Below are 17404 nucleotides of genomic sequence, written 5' to 3'. Positions count from 1 at the left end.
CAAGTAAATATCCCTTGATTACTGAACGGCAATTTGTCCTGGAATAAGGTGGTCTCATTTCCCCTTTACACTAATTTCAAAACCCACAGCGAAGGCCTCCTTTCAAACTGATTTCAACTTGCTTTCATTGCCCACCTCTGACTCCTGTCTACCCATAACTTTTTTCAAGTATCTGCCCCGGTCCCTTCACTTTGTAAAACGTGTGCAACCAGAACCCTTTGAACACTTCTGAACTACAAAGACTGGGTGACACCTCCTCCAGTTGGCCAAGGGCATCTTTTGCCAGCTGTCGCCCCGGCAGCAGAGGAAAATGGGGCGGCCCTTGCCGCTGTCCAACAACTGCTCTGCACTGCGGTTACCGCGCAGAGGCCGATTAAACAAAGGCTAGGGCGCCGGACCCCCAGGGCGCAGAGTCGGCAGCCCCCCTGCTGGCGGACGTGCCCAGGGCAGGGCGGCCTCTGCCTTCTCGCGCCCCGGGCTGGTTCCCCAGGGCCGCTGGGCCCACCTCCTGCACGCGAACCCCCGCCCGGCTCGCGCAGGAGGCGGGGCCCGGCGGCCCCTCGGGCCAGGCCCGGGTTGGCAACCCCGACCCCAGCACTGGCGGCTGGGGACCCAGGACCGCGGGCCCTTGTCCCGTGGCGGTCCGCACACTGGGCCGCTCAGGCGACGCGCGGGGCACACCGGGGGCACCGCCTCCGCGCGGGCAGGGCGCTCCGGCGGGCGGGCGGCCGCGGGAGCGTGGGCGTGTGTTGGGCGGTGGGGACGGCCTCCAGCCGCCGCGTCGCCGCCTCCCCTGGCCGGCCGGGGCGGGGGAGGGCCCGCTCACCTCGGTAGCGGCGGGAGGCGAGGTGGCACGCTGCGAGCAGCAGCACGGCCACCAGCGCCAGCACCTTGGCGCTCCTCACGCTGAAGTAGTGGTTGATCTCTCGCTTGCCCAGGTTGTAGGCCAGAGCCGCCATCTTGGTTCCTCCATGACAACAGTGCGCGGCGGAGCTGGGAAGGGGCGCCGCACAGGGGCAGCACTGGGGCTGCCGCCGCCGCAGCCAGGCAAGGAGCCGCCACCAGCCCCCGCGGCCGCCGCCCGCGCCTCCAACCTTGGAGCCTGACCCGCTCGCCGCGGCGCCCGCAGCCCCGACCTGGCCCTCTCCGGCCGCAGGCGCCTCGGCGGCCTTCCGCCAGCCCCGCCGCCCCTTCTCCGCAGCGCCGGCTCCCCAGGAGCCCTGGGCGCCTGTCTCCTCCCCTTCCTCCTCCTCTTTAGCCTCCTGCCTTAATAGCGGCTGCGCCTGTGAGCGGGGTCCGGATGCCCGGGGCTCCGGGGTCACGCGCCCCAGACAGCTCTCTGGGGGCACCGGGGCACAGGCGCTGGCGGGCGGCATTGGCGGCGGCGACCGCGGCGGAGACATGGGACTGTGGGGAGAGGGGCCAGGGGCTCCCGCCCAGCCCGTGGGGAAGCTACTGACCACTACCTGAACCAGGTTGGGGCAACAGAGCTACAGTTCCGGAAGAAAGTGTGCTTCGTTCCACTCCTCCTTCCCCAACACACCCTTTTTTGAGCTTTCTCCGTGAACCTGCCCAGCAGGATGCGAAGGGCACCCCAGGGCTTGTCATCAGGTTGTCTGGTCTGTTTGTCCCCAAATAAGTGCCAAGTGTTAAGACCGCTGGTAGCCCAAGCACCCACCCCAGAGTGAGACTGATCTTAACTTTTAACTCACTGCCTTGGCGCATTTTTCTTGGAACTTTTTAAAAAAAGTCCTTAGTTTACCCAGTTCCAGTGGGTGAAGGACACGGTACGGTATAGAAGGTACAGAATGAGCTCAGCTTCGTGTAGGTGTTGGTGAGAAAAGAACTTCACAAGGGTTGGCTAGGTGGATACGCCAAACATAAAAACGTGTGCTCGCTATTGTTCCTACTCCTAAAGTTGGTTTATATTTTCTGGTTATCAAAAAAGTGAGCACTCCTTTGCCTTTGTTAAGCGCTTGTTATCCCTCGCCCTCTTTTTCTTGGTCTCTCATGTGCTGTCTTTCAGATGGGAATGGTTATTTACATGCTTACCTGTCTATTTGCTTCGTTTTAGAGTGAGTCATTGGTTAGTTGGGATGTTTTCAAGTGTTCTTTACAACTCTTGCATTTAGTCATTCCTTAACCGGTGTGTTTAGGCCCCTCTTAAAACTGTAAAATGTTAGCCATGAAGGTGGCTGTAATGATAGTGCCATCTTAATTCTTTTCATCCAAGAACTCTTCTTATTATGTTTTCATCCATGGACTACATATCTTGAAAGATTTTGTCACTTAAATGAAATCACATACATCACTGTCATGGATGTAATGCTAATAAGCAATAAAGTTAAGCAAGTGTACAAATACTAGGCAGTGTTCCCTGGAAATAGTTGCTTAATTTTGTCTGTCACTCTTCTGATCCAAGGCTGATCACGTGCTGGAAGAATTAAATCAGATATTGTAAAAACTAGATCAATAACTCTGCTAACAGTATATGCCCACCAATCAAATCCTAGAAATTTCTGTGATGTCATCAACAGCAAATTAGAATTTCTGATGAGCATGAGATAACCAGTGTTAGCCCACAGGGTTGATTTAATGCTTGCCAAAAGTAAAGAAACTTGACATTTTATTTAATTGCAATTTCCAGAAGGCTTTCTGAAATAATTGTAAATAGCTTGTGGACCTTTCTTCCTTCCCTTCCTTTTAAAGCTAATCCCTTACCTCTGTTATGAATCTCTTCCTGTCCTCCTTTCCTGGGGATGATGATGACTCTATCAGTTATCCTTATGTCAATAATCCTCTCTTCGGGTCTTCTTTAACTCTCCTTCTCTCCTGGCTGTTTCCCTTCCACCAGTAAGTTTCTCTTTCTAGTGAGACACATCCATGGATTCTGTCACTGTGTGTTTACCTCTCTGTCTGTCTTTCCTTCTCTGATAAGTATCTAGAAAGAGTAGTGCTGATTTTGTGGTGTCCACTTGATCCACTCCCATTCTCCCTTCTATGTGATGCTCTAATATGCTGCCTCCTGTCCATCCCCTTGCTGTTTCAAACATGATTTCTTGCCTGAATTGCTTATTCTTTTAGGTCACCTTCCTCAGGTCTAGCTCCCAAAACCAATCTTACTGCCTCTCCACCATATCTCTAACCCAACTGAACTTTCGTAAGCTCAAATCATATGATGTTAAAAACTACCTAGTGACTCCATGTTTATTTGCCTATCCCTAAGTTTTCCAGAATGTTTACTAATACTCAACAGGTTACTTCACCCCCTGATAATCTGATAAAAAGAGAAACCATCTGATAGAAACTCTTTCAACCCATGCATTACTTGAAATAAAAACAAAAACAGATTACCACATTTTATTCCTCCTCTCCCTTTTTTTAAAACCAAATACCTATTTCCCATTGTATCACAGGAGGTCATGGGGATAAGGAAGACAGGAAAAGGAGGTGGAAATGGAGCAGCCAACACAATAGGAGGAGCACAGTTTTTGAGGTGAGACGCTTTTGGTATAAGCTGTTCCTGCTCCACTGTGTCCATTCTATACTTTTACAATAATCTGATTTTTTATATTGAGGTATGACTGACATATAATAGTTTCGGGTGTACAATGAAATGATCCCGTTTGTATGTATTGCAAATTGATCATCACAATAAACTCAGGTAGCATCTGTTGTCATACACGGTTAAAAAATTTTTTTTCTTGTGGTGAAAGAAAGCTATTCTTTAGCAAGTTTGAAATATGCAATATATATTAACTGTAGTTCCCTTCTGACTTGAAAAATTCCTCCTCTCCCTTCCCCAAACTGTCTTTCATCTGTGTCCTGAATTGTATCAGTACAAATTTCATCTGAGAATGTAGTCTCATAAGTTTCTCTTTATTTCTGCCTTCAGTTTATCCCTCTTCACTGTTTGCTCTACTTATAAGGTCAAATGCTTCCTGTTCCTATTTAAAGCACCTCTCTCATCTCCTCTAACCATACACTTCTTGAAGGAACAGTCTGGTAACTATTCACGCTTCCCCTTTTTCTTTCTTTGATTACTTATTGGTTCCTGTAACACTTGAAAACTGACCTCTGCTTCTGTTACTTTACTTAAACCACTCTTTCAAATGTCCCCCACATCATAAATTACCAAATCCAACGTCTTTATCTTAGCTTTATCCTTCTTGATTCTGCAGTATTGTTAAAAGATTTGCTGTCTTAAAATCTTTTCTGTTTCCATGCCATTACATCCTTCTGGCTGTCTTCTTTCCTTTTCCATGAATCTTCAAGAAGGGTCCTCTTGCTTTTGCAAACCCCTTATATGAAAGTACTTTTTAGAGTTCTTTAATTTACCTGATTATCTTCTTGGGAAACCAGGATTACTGGATATATTGCATTTCTGGTCAAGTGGAGCATTTTGTGTCAAGGGACACAGAAGTTATCTAAGTTTCAGTTTGTTGATGTGGCGTCCTGGAGCAGGTGTAACTCCATCTTGAGCCTAGGAAGTTATTTCAACATTCCTAACTACAATAAAATAAGGTTTAATAACATTTAAAATAAGGCTTCCTTGGTACTCTAACTTGGGCTTTATGTAGAGAGTCATGTCAAGCGCACTTGAGAGGAATCCTGAGGGAAGACTGGAAAGTCACACTTGTGGAGAGATGGACAATGGTCCACTTTTTTGTTGACTTTCAGCATATTGTGCCTATAAGCCTGTCAAACGAATTCACAAATTATATACTTGCACGTAAACTCACAAAATGGAAAATGACTTAAAAAATCCTTATGGGGAATGTGAATTGAAGATGATTCCAATCTTATAAGCACTAGCAAACAAGGAGCTATAGAATGGAATCTTCTACTCCTAATTCAAGCTCTTTATGAGCTACACATTGTGGTTAAAGAAAAGTATGTATATGTGATATACATCTCATATATCTGATATGTATATGGATTATATCTCATACATGACACACATGTATATGGACACTTAAATTTGCAAGAAATCATGACAAATTTTGAAATTATCAAGATTTCAAATTGTTTGAAATAAGAATTCACATCTGCTCATTGTAAACAATGAATCTTGCTGAAAAGTACTTGGTGCTTTGAGATGAGAGTTACTACTGATATGAGGCCATTAAAGTTAGCAAGATATTCAGAAATTAAGCATCCAAACATGAATTAAACCTGTCTTTGAGAGAAAAAAGTTTGTGAGCACATATGAATGTTTCAAATTACATGTATTATATTAGTTCTTTAGTAAAGCAGGAAAAACTTTATCAATAAATATATGTAAGTTAGAGGGGTACATGCTCCAATTTTTAACTGATATGAGGGCATAGAAAATGAGAATCATTTAGTGCGTCACTATAACCTGTTCATTCTACCTCCCTCAAAGCTCTTTCCTTCTCCCTAAGAATGCTCTGGTTTAGGCTCCAACCTTACCATTGCAACAGGTGTCTACTGGCCTCCTGGCTTCTAATTTCTTAGTTTCTCAGTGTCTTTTTTCCCAGTTGCTTATAGAGTTATTTGTCTAATGCTTGCATTTGATCTTGGTATTTCCTTGCTTAAAAACTTTGGTGGTTCCCTATTGGAACAAAATGAATTCCCAGCCTCTTCACACCTTTAAAGTTGTCTGTGATTTGGCCTAAATCTGCATTTCTTCTCCTTAGCTCTCATTTCATCTAACCATGCTAAACTATACACCAGGAATGTTACATATCTGTCTCTTCTCTCTTACTATCTCCTTACCTTGAAATATTTTTCCCCCACACATTGTATTCTACTTATTTAAAGCCCTTTTTCTCTTTTTCCCCCTCCAGTTTTATTGAGGTATAATTGACAGATAAATTTGTTTATATTTATAGGGTACAATGTGATGGTTTGATATTAGTATACTTTGCGAAATGATTGCCACAATCAGAAGAACTTTCTCCTTTAAAGACCTGCTCCATTTGCCTCTTCAATGAAGTAAGCATCATGGTTCCTTATGGTTCCTATATAACTCTTTCCCTCTTCTGATTTCTCAGTTATTTCTTTCTTTCTGTGCTTCAGAATGCATTCAACACATACACCATCCAGTCAGAACAGTTATCTTCCTTACTTGTGCATATTCTGTTCATCGGGAAATTACCAGTTCAGTCTTTTGGGATATATCCCACTGTGTCTTATAATCTATTCAGTTACTATGTTTATCTTTCTCTTCTTCATTCCCCTCTCTCAAGATTTTTTATATTGGGGTACAGGGAGTTAGTACTTTTTGTATTATTTGTTGGTAAAATTTGTGAAAGACTTAGAAATGGACCAAGATATTATGTCTTCAGTGGAACACTGGGCATTGTCCAGATTACCAGATTCTATGGGGTCTCTGAAGCTTTTATTGTCTTTGAGCTATTTTACATTGCTGTTAAGTTATATAATACTCACAGTAATGCAAATGATTCTTGTTCATAGAAATACAAATTTTATCTCATTGGGATTCAGTTGATTATTGCCCTGTGTATATTGAGCAGTTTTGAAGTTTTACATTTGTTCAGCAAATTTATTTCACCATTCCTAATGCCCACGTATGTGTGGTTCTTTAAATTCTCCTTTCAACCAGCTGTGATATCCTGCTGGTTCCCTCATTAATTAATGAATTAAATAAAAGCTTTGACACATGTTCATTTTATATCTGTATGAAAGTCATGCTATAGCCTCTTCTAAAAATTGTCTTTTAATATGTGATATGCCTTGAACTTAATAAATATTAATATTCCTTACATTCTGATTAAAGATCACTTAATGAAGAACACTGGAGAAAATTGAGAGACTTCTTGGAATATTTAAGACTATGGGGTAGATAAATATTTTCCAAACTGAATTTTGACTTGTCTGAACAAGTGACTGATTTCCCATAGAAGACTGAAAATGTTTTTTTATCACAATGAATTTGAATATTGGCCTTCAGATTCTTTGATCAATTTGAGTATACCCAAAGCAAAACTAAACAAAATCCAAATATCTGATTTGTATTTACTCAAATATTCAAAAACTGAGACAAAAGAGTAAGAAATTCTAAAGAATTACTCAATTATTTTATTATATGTTTTTGCGGTTGTTCTTTTGTTGTTTGTTTTGTTTTAATCTGGAAGATCTCACCTTGAAAAACTTATATAGGAATCTTCTCAGTAATTATTTAGAAGTTGTATAGTAAAAGTTTCATACATGTTATAATAGTCTTCAATGTAAGAAACATGTCCTGAATTCATCTTTTATTCACACATGTGCTTCTTGTCTTCAGATTGGGAAACACTTGAGAGTTAACCTTAGGTCTCTGGTCCTTTCTTTCTAAATTCTCTGCTTATCCCATTTGTATTCTCTTTCTCCTACCTTTTCTGCTGCTTTTCTGTCTCCTTTCCTTCTGCTGACTATTGTAGTGTTTTCCAAATATCTGTACTTCCTAGAAAACTCTTCACTCCCCACCCTAGTAGTCTTATTCACTTCACTGGTTTGGAAAAGGTGAAACAAAGGAGATGAGCAAAAAGTGGACAGATTGGAGATAGTTTTTATAAGTAAAGCCAACAGAACTTGCTGATTAATTGCATGTGGGATGTAAGGGAGATGGAGAATCAAGGGTGACTTCTGTTTCTGGCCTGTTTAACTATAGCTTCAGGGGCCACTTACTGACATGGGAAAGACTGGAGTGGGGACAAATTTGGGAAAGATTATCATAACATTTCTTCAGTTTCTTCCCATTTACATTGAAGTATGTTTGAAAATTAAAACCCAGAAAATACAATACATATTAGATTTCATGTGTGAAATTCTGCAAACCCAATACCCTTCCTCTAGGACAGAAAAATGTATCTTCTACTCCATTCCCAAGTTGTATACTTTTTTTTAGGTGAAATCAATATTTCTATTTTAAAAAATAAAGGGGGAAGGGATGGTAGTGTAACAATTATTTTGCCCCGGGTCATCCTCAAAAGCTAAGACAAATTCTTCTTTGGGTAGAATAGTTGTTTTAAATTAGTTGGAAATCCACAGTTCATTGCTTCTTTAAAGGTACCTTTAGGGAAGAGAATATGAGTATTTCCCATCGTTTCTAAGGTGAAAGATGTTAGCCATTGATTAGAATGGGGCAACTTAAAGGAGAGAAAAAAATTCTAAATGACCTGCCTGGCTTCACAGCCTTCTGGCCCAAATGGTACTGACATTTTCATTAAGCAGCTTAAGGAAAACAGCAGAGGTTAATTAACTTAGTGGTGTTTCAGTTGAAATGACCAAACTGCCTGAGGCCTGAGGTAAGTCTAATGTTGTTAGCAGCATCTTGGCCTTCCTTTATACTGTATCACCTTTTTGAATGTCTGTAAACAAATTAGGATCCATTTTGTGTAGGGCTGTGTAGCTCACAGGGATGTGTGAAAATGTATTAGGTAATGTCTGCAAAGCACTTTAAATGATTTATTCTTTAGCTAGTTTTTCCTAAGGGATACTTTGTCTCACACACTTCTAATTGCTATCTAGCTAGATGATAAAGAGCAATCTTCAACTAAACACTTAGTGGGTTGCAGGAGATGAGTCATAGATCTTTTACTCCATGCACATAGAACATGTATTTATATTTCCCATCATGAAATTCTGCCTGTCTAACTAGCATATTTTTTTCATGACATTTAGATATTATTTTCAGTTTGCAGGAGTGGCAGGTATAACTTTGTGGTAGTTAGAAAAAAGTTTTATCTCCAGGGGTAGACTAATGTAGTAGAAAGAGCGTAGGTTTTAAAAGAACATTTGGGGTTTGACACTTGGCTCCACCATTTACTAGCTAAATAATGTGGAAAATCGTTTTATCTGTTGAACTTCAACTCTCATACTTGTAAAATGAAGATAATCACACCTATCACTCAAGGTTGTTTTTATGACTAACTGAGCAATGTATAGTTTTTGACACTTAGGCGGTGCTCAATAAAAGATTCTTCCTTCACAGTTCATTGTCATAGTAAATTCACTGCAATTGTTCTTAAACTGATTCTCTACTAGTCAATATTTACAAGTTAACATATAAGTCATAGACACCGAGTGTTTAATTAATAGAAAATAGCCAAGTCAAGTACAGATATATTCCTTTAAATAATTAAATAATCCTTGGCTTGGTCTTTTGAACAACACCCAGTATGATATTGAAAGGTTCTTGCCACCTACCTTTTTGCCTTATTTCCATATTTAGATGATTTTGCTTAACTGTCCACTCTTTTGCTTATAAATAACCTCTAGAGATGATTTTTAATCACACATACACACAAAAGGCTGATCTCACATTACATTGTGGCCTGATTATTTACATAGTTCAGCAAGAGGTTTAACTAATCATGTATGCCTCCTTGCACATTCAGTACAGATCAACTATGTAGAGGCCAAAGAACTAAATTCTGCCAAATAATTTCACTAAGGAATATGGAATTCAATAATTTAAAAGCATCTATTTTTTTTTCTGTCACAAGATATGGAAATGAAGCCCAAGAAAATCTATACATAATGATTTTATCTTTATTGCTCATAGATTCTGGTGAATTCCTTTCTACTTTATGTCCCAAAATATGCTGAGGTTCCTGGCCAATGATGTTGCTTATAACTTGTGAGCCTTTAACCATAAAACAGGTACCAGGCCACTTTTCTTGGGTGGGATTTGTAGGCATTGCTTTCACACATAAAATACAACAGTTGATCCTTAATGATGTGATTTCCATATGTAAATAAATATCATTTGTTTTCAAATGTGCCTCAAGTATAACCTTACATGGCAATATCAGAATTGAAGACAGTAAAATTCTCTGTTGGGATACAATACATAGTTTTTTTTATAAGAATTTGATACCTGGATAAAAGAAGACAGCTTCTTATTGACTCTATGCAATTAACTTTATTTCCATAGAAGGTATGGAGATTTAGTAAAGGTATTTGGTTCTAAATTCTGAAAGAGGCACTGAAATAAGCCAGTTTTAAAATGTTTCACTTAATGTTGAGAGTTGGAGAGAGATAAATTACCAAGTAAAAGAAAAGACTTCATACAAGCATCAGAAAATAGACAATAAATAAATGCTATCAGTATTCCAGACCAAATAATCACATTCAATTTCCTTCATCAGTTCATTTAGGTTTATGCATTTATTTATTGTTCTGCTGTATTCTGGATCATCAGGCTGCTTTCTTGAAGTCATCTGCTTCTGAACCAAAGAGTCCTGGATATCTCTTCTCGTTCCTACATGTATCTGACCATTGGGCAAGCAATGTTATCTTTATGCTCTGAAGTTGTTACTCATGAGCCTATTTGTTAGAATATCAATGATTAAGAGTATGTGACACAATCCTTTCCATGAAATTTTGCAATTGTCCTTCTATATTGAAGATTAAAATTTTAACTTGTGAGCCTTTTGGCCAGCATCAAAAGATAACAGAAATCATTTGTCAGTGGGACTAAATGATGGTGGTTACTTTGTTGTAATAACCAACAATGTCAAAACTGAAGACAGTAAAAGTCTTTGTTGAGTGCAGTACATAATTTTTCATAAGAATTTGATCACTGTTTTCCTGGGGTTAAAAATGTCTTGTGGACAAGTGAGAGTACTGACAAATCTCCAAGATCTTTCAATTCATTCAATCTCAGAAACACTTATGTGAGCAATATTATATCTATAAAATTTACCTTTTAATTTGATCATTGTTTTGATCAGTTTTTAACTTAGTGTTGAACTAATTGAGAAACACAGAACATGTTAAGAAAACAATTATTTTGGCCATTATTTCTTTTATAAGGCAAACAAACAAATCTTCATGAATTTTAAGGAGTATTCTGGGAAATTTCAAAGTTATTTAGGTGTAAAGAAAATCCTGAAATTTTAATTTTTCTGAATCTAGGATTTTATTAGGAGAAAGCAAATCAAAAGTTATAAGGGTACTTTATACTTTAGATCACCTATTACAACAGGATCTGGTACTCCTGAGATGCAATAAATTGGCAACCTATTAATCAAAATGATAATATAATATTCTGAAAAACAAGAATGTAGCAATTGAAAGAGATGAGGAACTTTATTCTTTTGTTGCTTAATGATCAAAGGCTTGAGAAAGTCAGCACAAAACACAGAAAACTATTTTGGTAGGATCTGGAATTTCCACCATGCAGACAGATCACACAGACTGTAGAAGAAGAAACCCATCAAAATTGAATGAACTTTGGCAAAACTTGAACACATCATTGCTTCTTTTTAGACTTGTCATTTGCAGTTTGAGACAAATGTCTATTTTTTTCTGTTAATCTATACCTTTCTACATCTAGTCAAGATTTGTCTATAATCCTTTAACACAATGTAGAGAAAACAGACTTTTTTGCTTTAAACAAAACTACCCTTCTTAAAAACAAAAGCACATTCCATTACTTTGCATTCACAGTTGTACTTTTCTGCCACTATTGCTTTTGTATAGTTTTTTATGACCTATAATGAATTATAACTTTCAATCAGATTAACTAATTACTACTTCATAGAGAAAACTAGAAGGGAGTGTAGAAGTATCATATACAATTTGACAAATTAGCAGAATTAATGAATACACACATAAAGCATTCTAGAGATACACACATCCTTTTTACATTTTGTTAGCAAACTGAACAAAATCATTAATATGACCAACAAATATATCCACTATAAAAAACAAAAGCATATATATTAAGAATATGTTGGGTGACCATATTTCAGTGTTATATTTTGCTTAGAAACTATCTAGGTGTCCAAAATTATACAATAAGTAACTACATGGTGCTGGGGGCAATGAAAGGAAAGCAAGTAAATATTTAAAGAAGGGCTCAGTTTAAAAACTCAAGTTCTGGGACAGTAAAAAGGGGCCTTTTAGTAGTGATGGGACTGCCATCCACTCCATTATCATTAGACCCTCTTTTTTAAGGCCACTGCAGTGTAAGTGACAACAGTGTGCATGCTCGTCTGATAGCTCCTGGGCAAGTCCTTCTGCTTTCCCTTTTGGAAGTCACCTAGAATATATCACATTTTTTGATGCACTTGATCAGGAATCATTGCTGATCTACAAAAAATTTCAGGAGGAAATTTAGGCAAATCTTAAAATGGACTAAGGGAGACATTGCTCAGTACTTTTCTTTTTCCCCAGTGTGAAATTGGTAAGAGAATATTCTGAGTGGGAAAAAAAAGTAGGAGGAGGAAAGAGGAAATATTGAAGAAGCATTATCCTCTAGTCTAACAGTTGGGTGAAAAGGCAGTTGTAAGACCAGGGATCTTTTCATATTGAAGATATGAAGAACACTAGGTTCTTTGTTTATAGCTATCTTGTTGTTTTCTTCATTTAAGGTCCTTTGAAACTCAGTTTTATGATCTGCTCTAAACTAGCCAACTTGCTGTTCTGGCTTCCCAACATTTCAAAATTTCTTCTTAATATAATCTCCTTTGTTTACCCTATATATTGATATGAGGTTCTACTTTTTTTGTTCCTTATTTAAGAAAGGAAAAAAGAAAGACAAGGAGGGAGAGAGAAAGGCAAGGAGAGAGAGCCAAGGGACATAGGAATTGAGGAAGGAGAGAGAGAGAGAGAGAGAAAAGGAAAGGGGTTGGGGAGGGACCTGATTTCTGTTTGTTTGGTCACTAGCCTGTTACAGGAGAGTTAGTCCGGTTACTGTTATAGGCCTGGGATTGCCTTTTCTTGTTCTGAGCACTGGGGTAGTAGTAAAACCCTCAAACTTCAACTTTCCTTACACTCTATTATTATTCTTTCATTAATATCATGAATCAGTAAATATTATTCAATACTTCCTATGTGCCAAGCCCTATACTAGAGGATGTGAATGTGGTCGTCAATTAAGGCATCCTTGCCCTCTTTAATTTTTTGCTCTGGTGGGAGGTGTTAAAAAATAAACATATGTAAGTAAAATAAAATTTAATATGGATTGCTGAAAAAAGATCTTTTTGTTGTTGTTCTTGCTGTTGCTCCTGAATTGATGGCTAGAAGCCAAATCTGAGGTTAAAAAATATGTTGAGTGCTCTGAATTCTAAAGAGAGCAGCAAAGGACTGGGGACAGACATCTCCACAAGGTTTGTAGTTGCTTTACTGATTCTCCCAAATGTCAGGCCAGGCCCTGTTTCTTCACTCCTATTCAGTTTTTCATAGAATTAAAGAAGGAATAGAGGGAGAAGGAGAAAATGAGCTACCTAAAGTAAGAATGCTTGGCATTTACTTTTCCTCTACTTGGTGAAGTTGAGGTTTCCCCGAAAAGTCAACTGAATGTTTGTTAACCACAAAGGCAAGTGAGAGGATCGGCAAGAGAGCTGCAAGAGATACCCCACAGAGATTGGGGTATTTGCAAGAGACTGCAGCTTGTTTTCTGATGGATCATCTGCTTATGCATGTATTTGTGGAGCTGCCTCTATGCCATTTTAACACAGGGGGGAAAAAATCAGAAACAAATTGCAGAACAGAGAGAGTAGCCTGTCTTCGATACTTTGCCTGGAAAAGTTAGGGAAGCTCCCCAGTTCACATACAACACTATGATGGTAGGTGGACTTGAGCTGCCTTCCTGGTGCCTCGCCTGGTGAGTAGGTCTTGACACTAAGAGCTTTATGGTGTGCCACAGGGCAGCTGTTGTGGGAACTTTGGAAGAAGTAAGACAGAAAGGGTTTGTGTATGTCAGGATTCCCTGGAGTTTTCTGAAGAGCCAGCAGTTGGAGGTATGCTGTAAGGAGAATATCAAAGGTTAGGTGATATGTACCAAAGCCTCTGTGACGAAAGAAGCACTGCCTTCGGGCAGCCAGTTACCTAAGATCTTCACTATCTTTCATATTTGTGTTCCTTTTCATCTCCAATTTAAAAGCCTTAATATTGGAAGGAATGGAGAAGAGGTATGAAGGAGGATACTGGAAAGGAACATCTTGGAAAAGAGAATGAGACTGAGGTTTAAAAATGAACTAGACTGGACTTTGAATAATTGAAAGTGACCCAACAGCTTTAAGAGCTGCCTGCATTTTGTTAAGAGGCAGGAAAAGAAAATTAAACAGTACAAGGTTAAGGCAGTCTTTGGAAAAAAATAAAGCTGTTTCATGTTTGTTCCTCCATAGAGTTCAAACTGTAAGTAAACTGATTACAAATAAATAGGATAACTTTGTTTGGTGTTAATGCTATGAAGCAAATAGATAATGAGTCCAAAGTAACTATGAAGACGGGAGTGGGTAGGAAGATACTTTATCTTTGGTGGTCTGGGAAGCCTCTTTAGGATGAGAATTTCCATGATGAGAAAGAGCCACTCATTCCAAACTTTGGGACAAAGTGTAAAAATCCCCAACATAGGACTAACAAAGGAATATCAACATGGATGGGGTTTGGTTTGTGAGGCAAGCAGTGATAGAAGATACTTCTGTCAAAGTAGGCAGAGACCAGGTAGCAGAAGGCCATGGAGGCCATAGTAAAATATTTTGATGGTTACTTTACTTTGCTTAAAAAATTTTAAAGGATTTTTTCTTGGCTCTAACCTCTTTGTAGAAGATTCTGAATTTTTAACTTCATTTTATTTAATGGATCACATATCACATATCATTCTAAATAATTCTGATCTCAGAGGTAAGAAACTGATAAGACACCTTGCATTTGTTCTCTTATGAACTCAATGCTACTGTTATATCAAGATAGTTATAAAAAATTCATTTATGTATTCATTTATCATCTCACTCAACACTTCAAACTTTAGGATTAGATTCTCACCCATCATGAGGGGTTTGCATACTTACGTAGTTATAATTGGCATCTAGATTGTAGATGATATATATGTTTGCTGTAAGACTGAAATTATATGTTCAAGTGTTGTAAATAGTTCATATTAATCATGCCAAAAGAAAGAAGAGCAAACTATTAATTTGCCAGTGTATAGAAAATGTGTGGAAAATAATGAGAGCATGGCAACTTCAAGTTCGGCCCTTTGGTATTTATCATTTAAACCCCCAAACAGGAAACCTTTCCTCTTGGACTTAGCTTTAAACTCTACAGGTAGAAATCTCTGGCCTGATCAGTACACATTTTCTCTCATTGCAGTGCAGTTCTTCCATAACCACATTAGAGAATGTGCAGACTACTAAGGATGTGTGCTCAGCCCGCTTGCAACAATGTTCCCAGCTTCTTCTCTAATATGAATTACAGATGTCTCAGCACATCCTTAAACTTCTCCCTGCTACACTTATGCAAATAGTCACTCTGAATCCAACATGATACCTTTTAGTTAATCCTGGAACATTAAGTATTGCAGCTGTCTCATGGAAGAAACTGAGAGAAAAATTTCTGTTCAGTATGGAAATAACTCTATAAAGCTCATGATAAATGAAGGCTTATGAATAGTGTATCAGTTATTGTAGTCATCATTACACGAGTATATTTCCTTGGGTTCTTATGGGAAATTACTTTTTTGGCACATTCTTGGGAATTATTTCCTATGTTCCATTAGCTCTGCAGGATGACATCCTAAAATGACGGATGCAGTTCTATTGTTTTGTTAGAGTGCTGTATAACTGCTCTTAGGGCTCCTTGTTTGAATGCACATTATATTCTCTTTGAATATTATCTGAGAATATGATTCATTGTTTAGTCTTAATGTTTTCAAAAAATCACCTAATGAACAAGAAGGAAGCGTTATTCTGGTGAAAAGAGTAATAAATAGTAGAGCAGGTAATCTCTGTTCTAGTCTTGATTCCACAGCTAAGTATGTGACCTGTGACAAACTTAGCTATAGCATCTGTTTCTTCATCTGTAACTTATTTTTAAAATTCCCTTAAGTTTATATTTTTTATTTTCCTAAGACTTTCAACATTTAGTAAATATTAACTCTATAACTTAAAATCTTGTTGGAGAGACAAAATTGAAATACAAAAATGATAGAAAATATATAATCAACTACTGACTTATATAGTATGTTAGTAAGGGATATTGATTGCAAGTAACAGAAGTCCACTGACTAAATTAAGCAAAAACTGAGTTGTTTTAAAAAATATCAGAGGCTCTCAGAAGTAGTTGGAGGCTAGGTAGGTGGCCAGGCTTGGGAATGGGGAGGATTCCAGGGAGCTCTGAAGAGCAGAGAAGCAGGATATATAGCCACCATAGCTTGGCTGGAACAGTCTGGATTCTGCTGTTATGCTGACACTACTGTATATGACTGTCAACCATTTGTTTTGTTCTTGCCTCACTTGCTCCAATTGATACTGTAGTATTAAAGCATTCAGTGGGCTGACGTTAGGTCGTGTGCCCACCCTGTGGTTGTATTTAGAGATGGGAGCCTGATAAAGCAGACACCTACAATTACTCTCCAATTGCAATCACATGCAAGGAGGGGAAATCATTCCCTAAAAGGACATGAGAGTGCTATTAAGAAGTAGAATGGCTCATGACACATGTCCACTGTGTATTACATTGCAGAGGCTAGAGAAGCTAGTTCAGTTTACACTGGAATTATTGAGAGACTTTAAGAAAAAGACTGCATAAACAGAAACTGAGATGAGGTCAGTAAAGGGGGATTTAATGTTACATCAAAAAAAGAAACAGCAATGATGACAACAAAACAAGAAAAATATGTCTAAGCCACCAAAACTCAGCCTATGGGACTTGCAATATTATTTCTGATTAGCTACTTAGAATCTTTTAGTTCTCAGAGGGGTTTTTATCGTCACTTGTGAGAAAGTTCTTGGCATAGTCCATTCTCTAAACTTAGGAAAACTGAGTCTTCTCATCAGAGATCACTATCACTCCTTCAAAAGCATCCTGAAAATGCAGTCACATTCCCAGGAAACTGAGGAATTTATGGTTCCTCAGTGTCCACACCCATTCAAAAGATATATCATCTCCTGCATTATAAAAATAATAAGCAGTAATATATATGTGTGTGTGTGTGTGTGTGTGTGTGTGTGTGTATATAGAGTACTCAGAGTTAAGAAATATACATTTGTTATGGATATTATTTATTATTTATGGAACATTTTTTCTTTTTCTTTTTCACGAAGCTTTTATTGATGAATAGGAATAGGGTGGTTTGTATGGTGTTATTGCTGATAGTTTCTAGCAACGGCAGTATACTCTCTTTCCCTGCAAATGTATAGCTGTGCATGGCAGAAGCCATCTCTTCATTAAGCAGTTTCAAAGGCTATTAATGATCAGTAGGACTACACCTAAGACTTCAGTGGTTATGATGTTCAAGTCAAGTTTTAATTCTCCTTCATCTATAATATAGTTAGAACTGAGACTTACAGATCTTATTTCATTTTTCACAACAAAAGAAACTTTTTGTGATATCTACATGAGAACAATGAAGACCCTACCTGTCTCTGTCTCCATACAATTTCAAATAAATACATAAAACCTACTTCAAACATAACATTTTCAT

At 38.6% G+C, this 17404-nt stretch overlaps 1 protein-coding gene and 1 long non-coding RNA gene across 3 annotated transcripts in view; one reads left to right on the top strand and one right to left on the bottom strand.

Annotated features, from left to right (window-relative positions):
- CASD1 (CAS1 domain containing 1) overlaps positions 1-1499 on the bottom strand; it is a 44141-nt gene extending 42642 nt beyond the window's left edge. The window contains exon 1 of one of the 2 annotated variants that reach the window (XM_036894482.2): positions 827-1499. In XM_036894482.2, coding sequence (XP_036750377.2) covers positions 827-1403 — 577 coding nt within the window. In that variant the 5' untranslated portion in view covers positions 1404-1499. The remainder of the gene's footprint in view (positions 1-826) is intronic. The other variant, XM_036894484.2, reaches the window with a different exon arrangement.
- A 1111-nt stretch (positions 1500-2610) lies between these two features.
- LOC130684283 (uncharacterized) lies at positions 2611-16860 on the top strand. The gene is made up of 3 exons (XR_008998490.1): positions 2611-3496; positions 5856-5958; positions 10119-16860. It is a non-coding gene; the product is annotated as an uncharacterized LOC130684283 (long non-coding RNA).
- Positions 16861-17404: the final 544 nt, after the last annotated feature.

Source organism: Manis pentadactyla, chromosome 7 (assembly GCF_030020395.1).
Source record: "Manis pentadactyla isolate mManPen7 chromosome 7, mManPen7.hap1, whole genome shotgun sequence".
Classification (NCBI taxonomy): Eukaryota; Metazoa; Chordata; class Mammalia; order Pholidota; family Manidae; genus Manis; species Manis pentadactyla.
The sequence above is the reverse complement of the archived record's forward strand: the minus strand, read 5'-3'. Positions and strand labels throughout refer to the sequence as shown.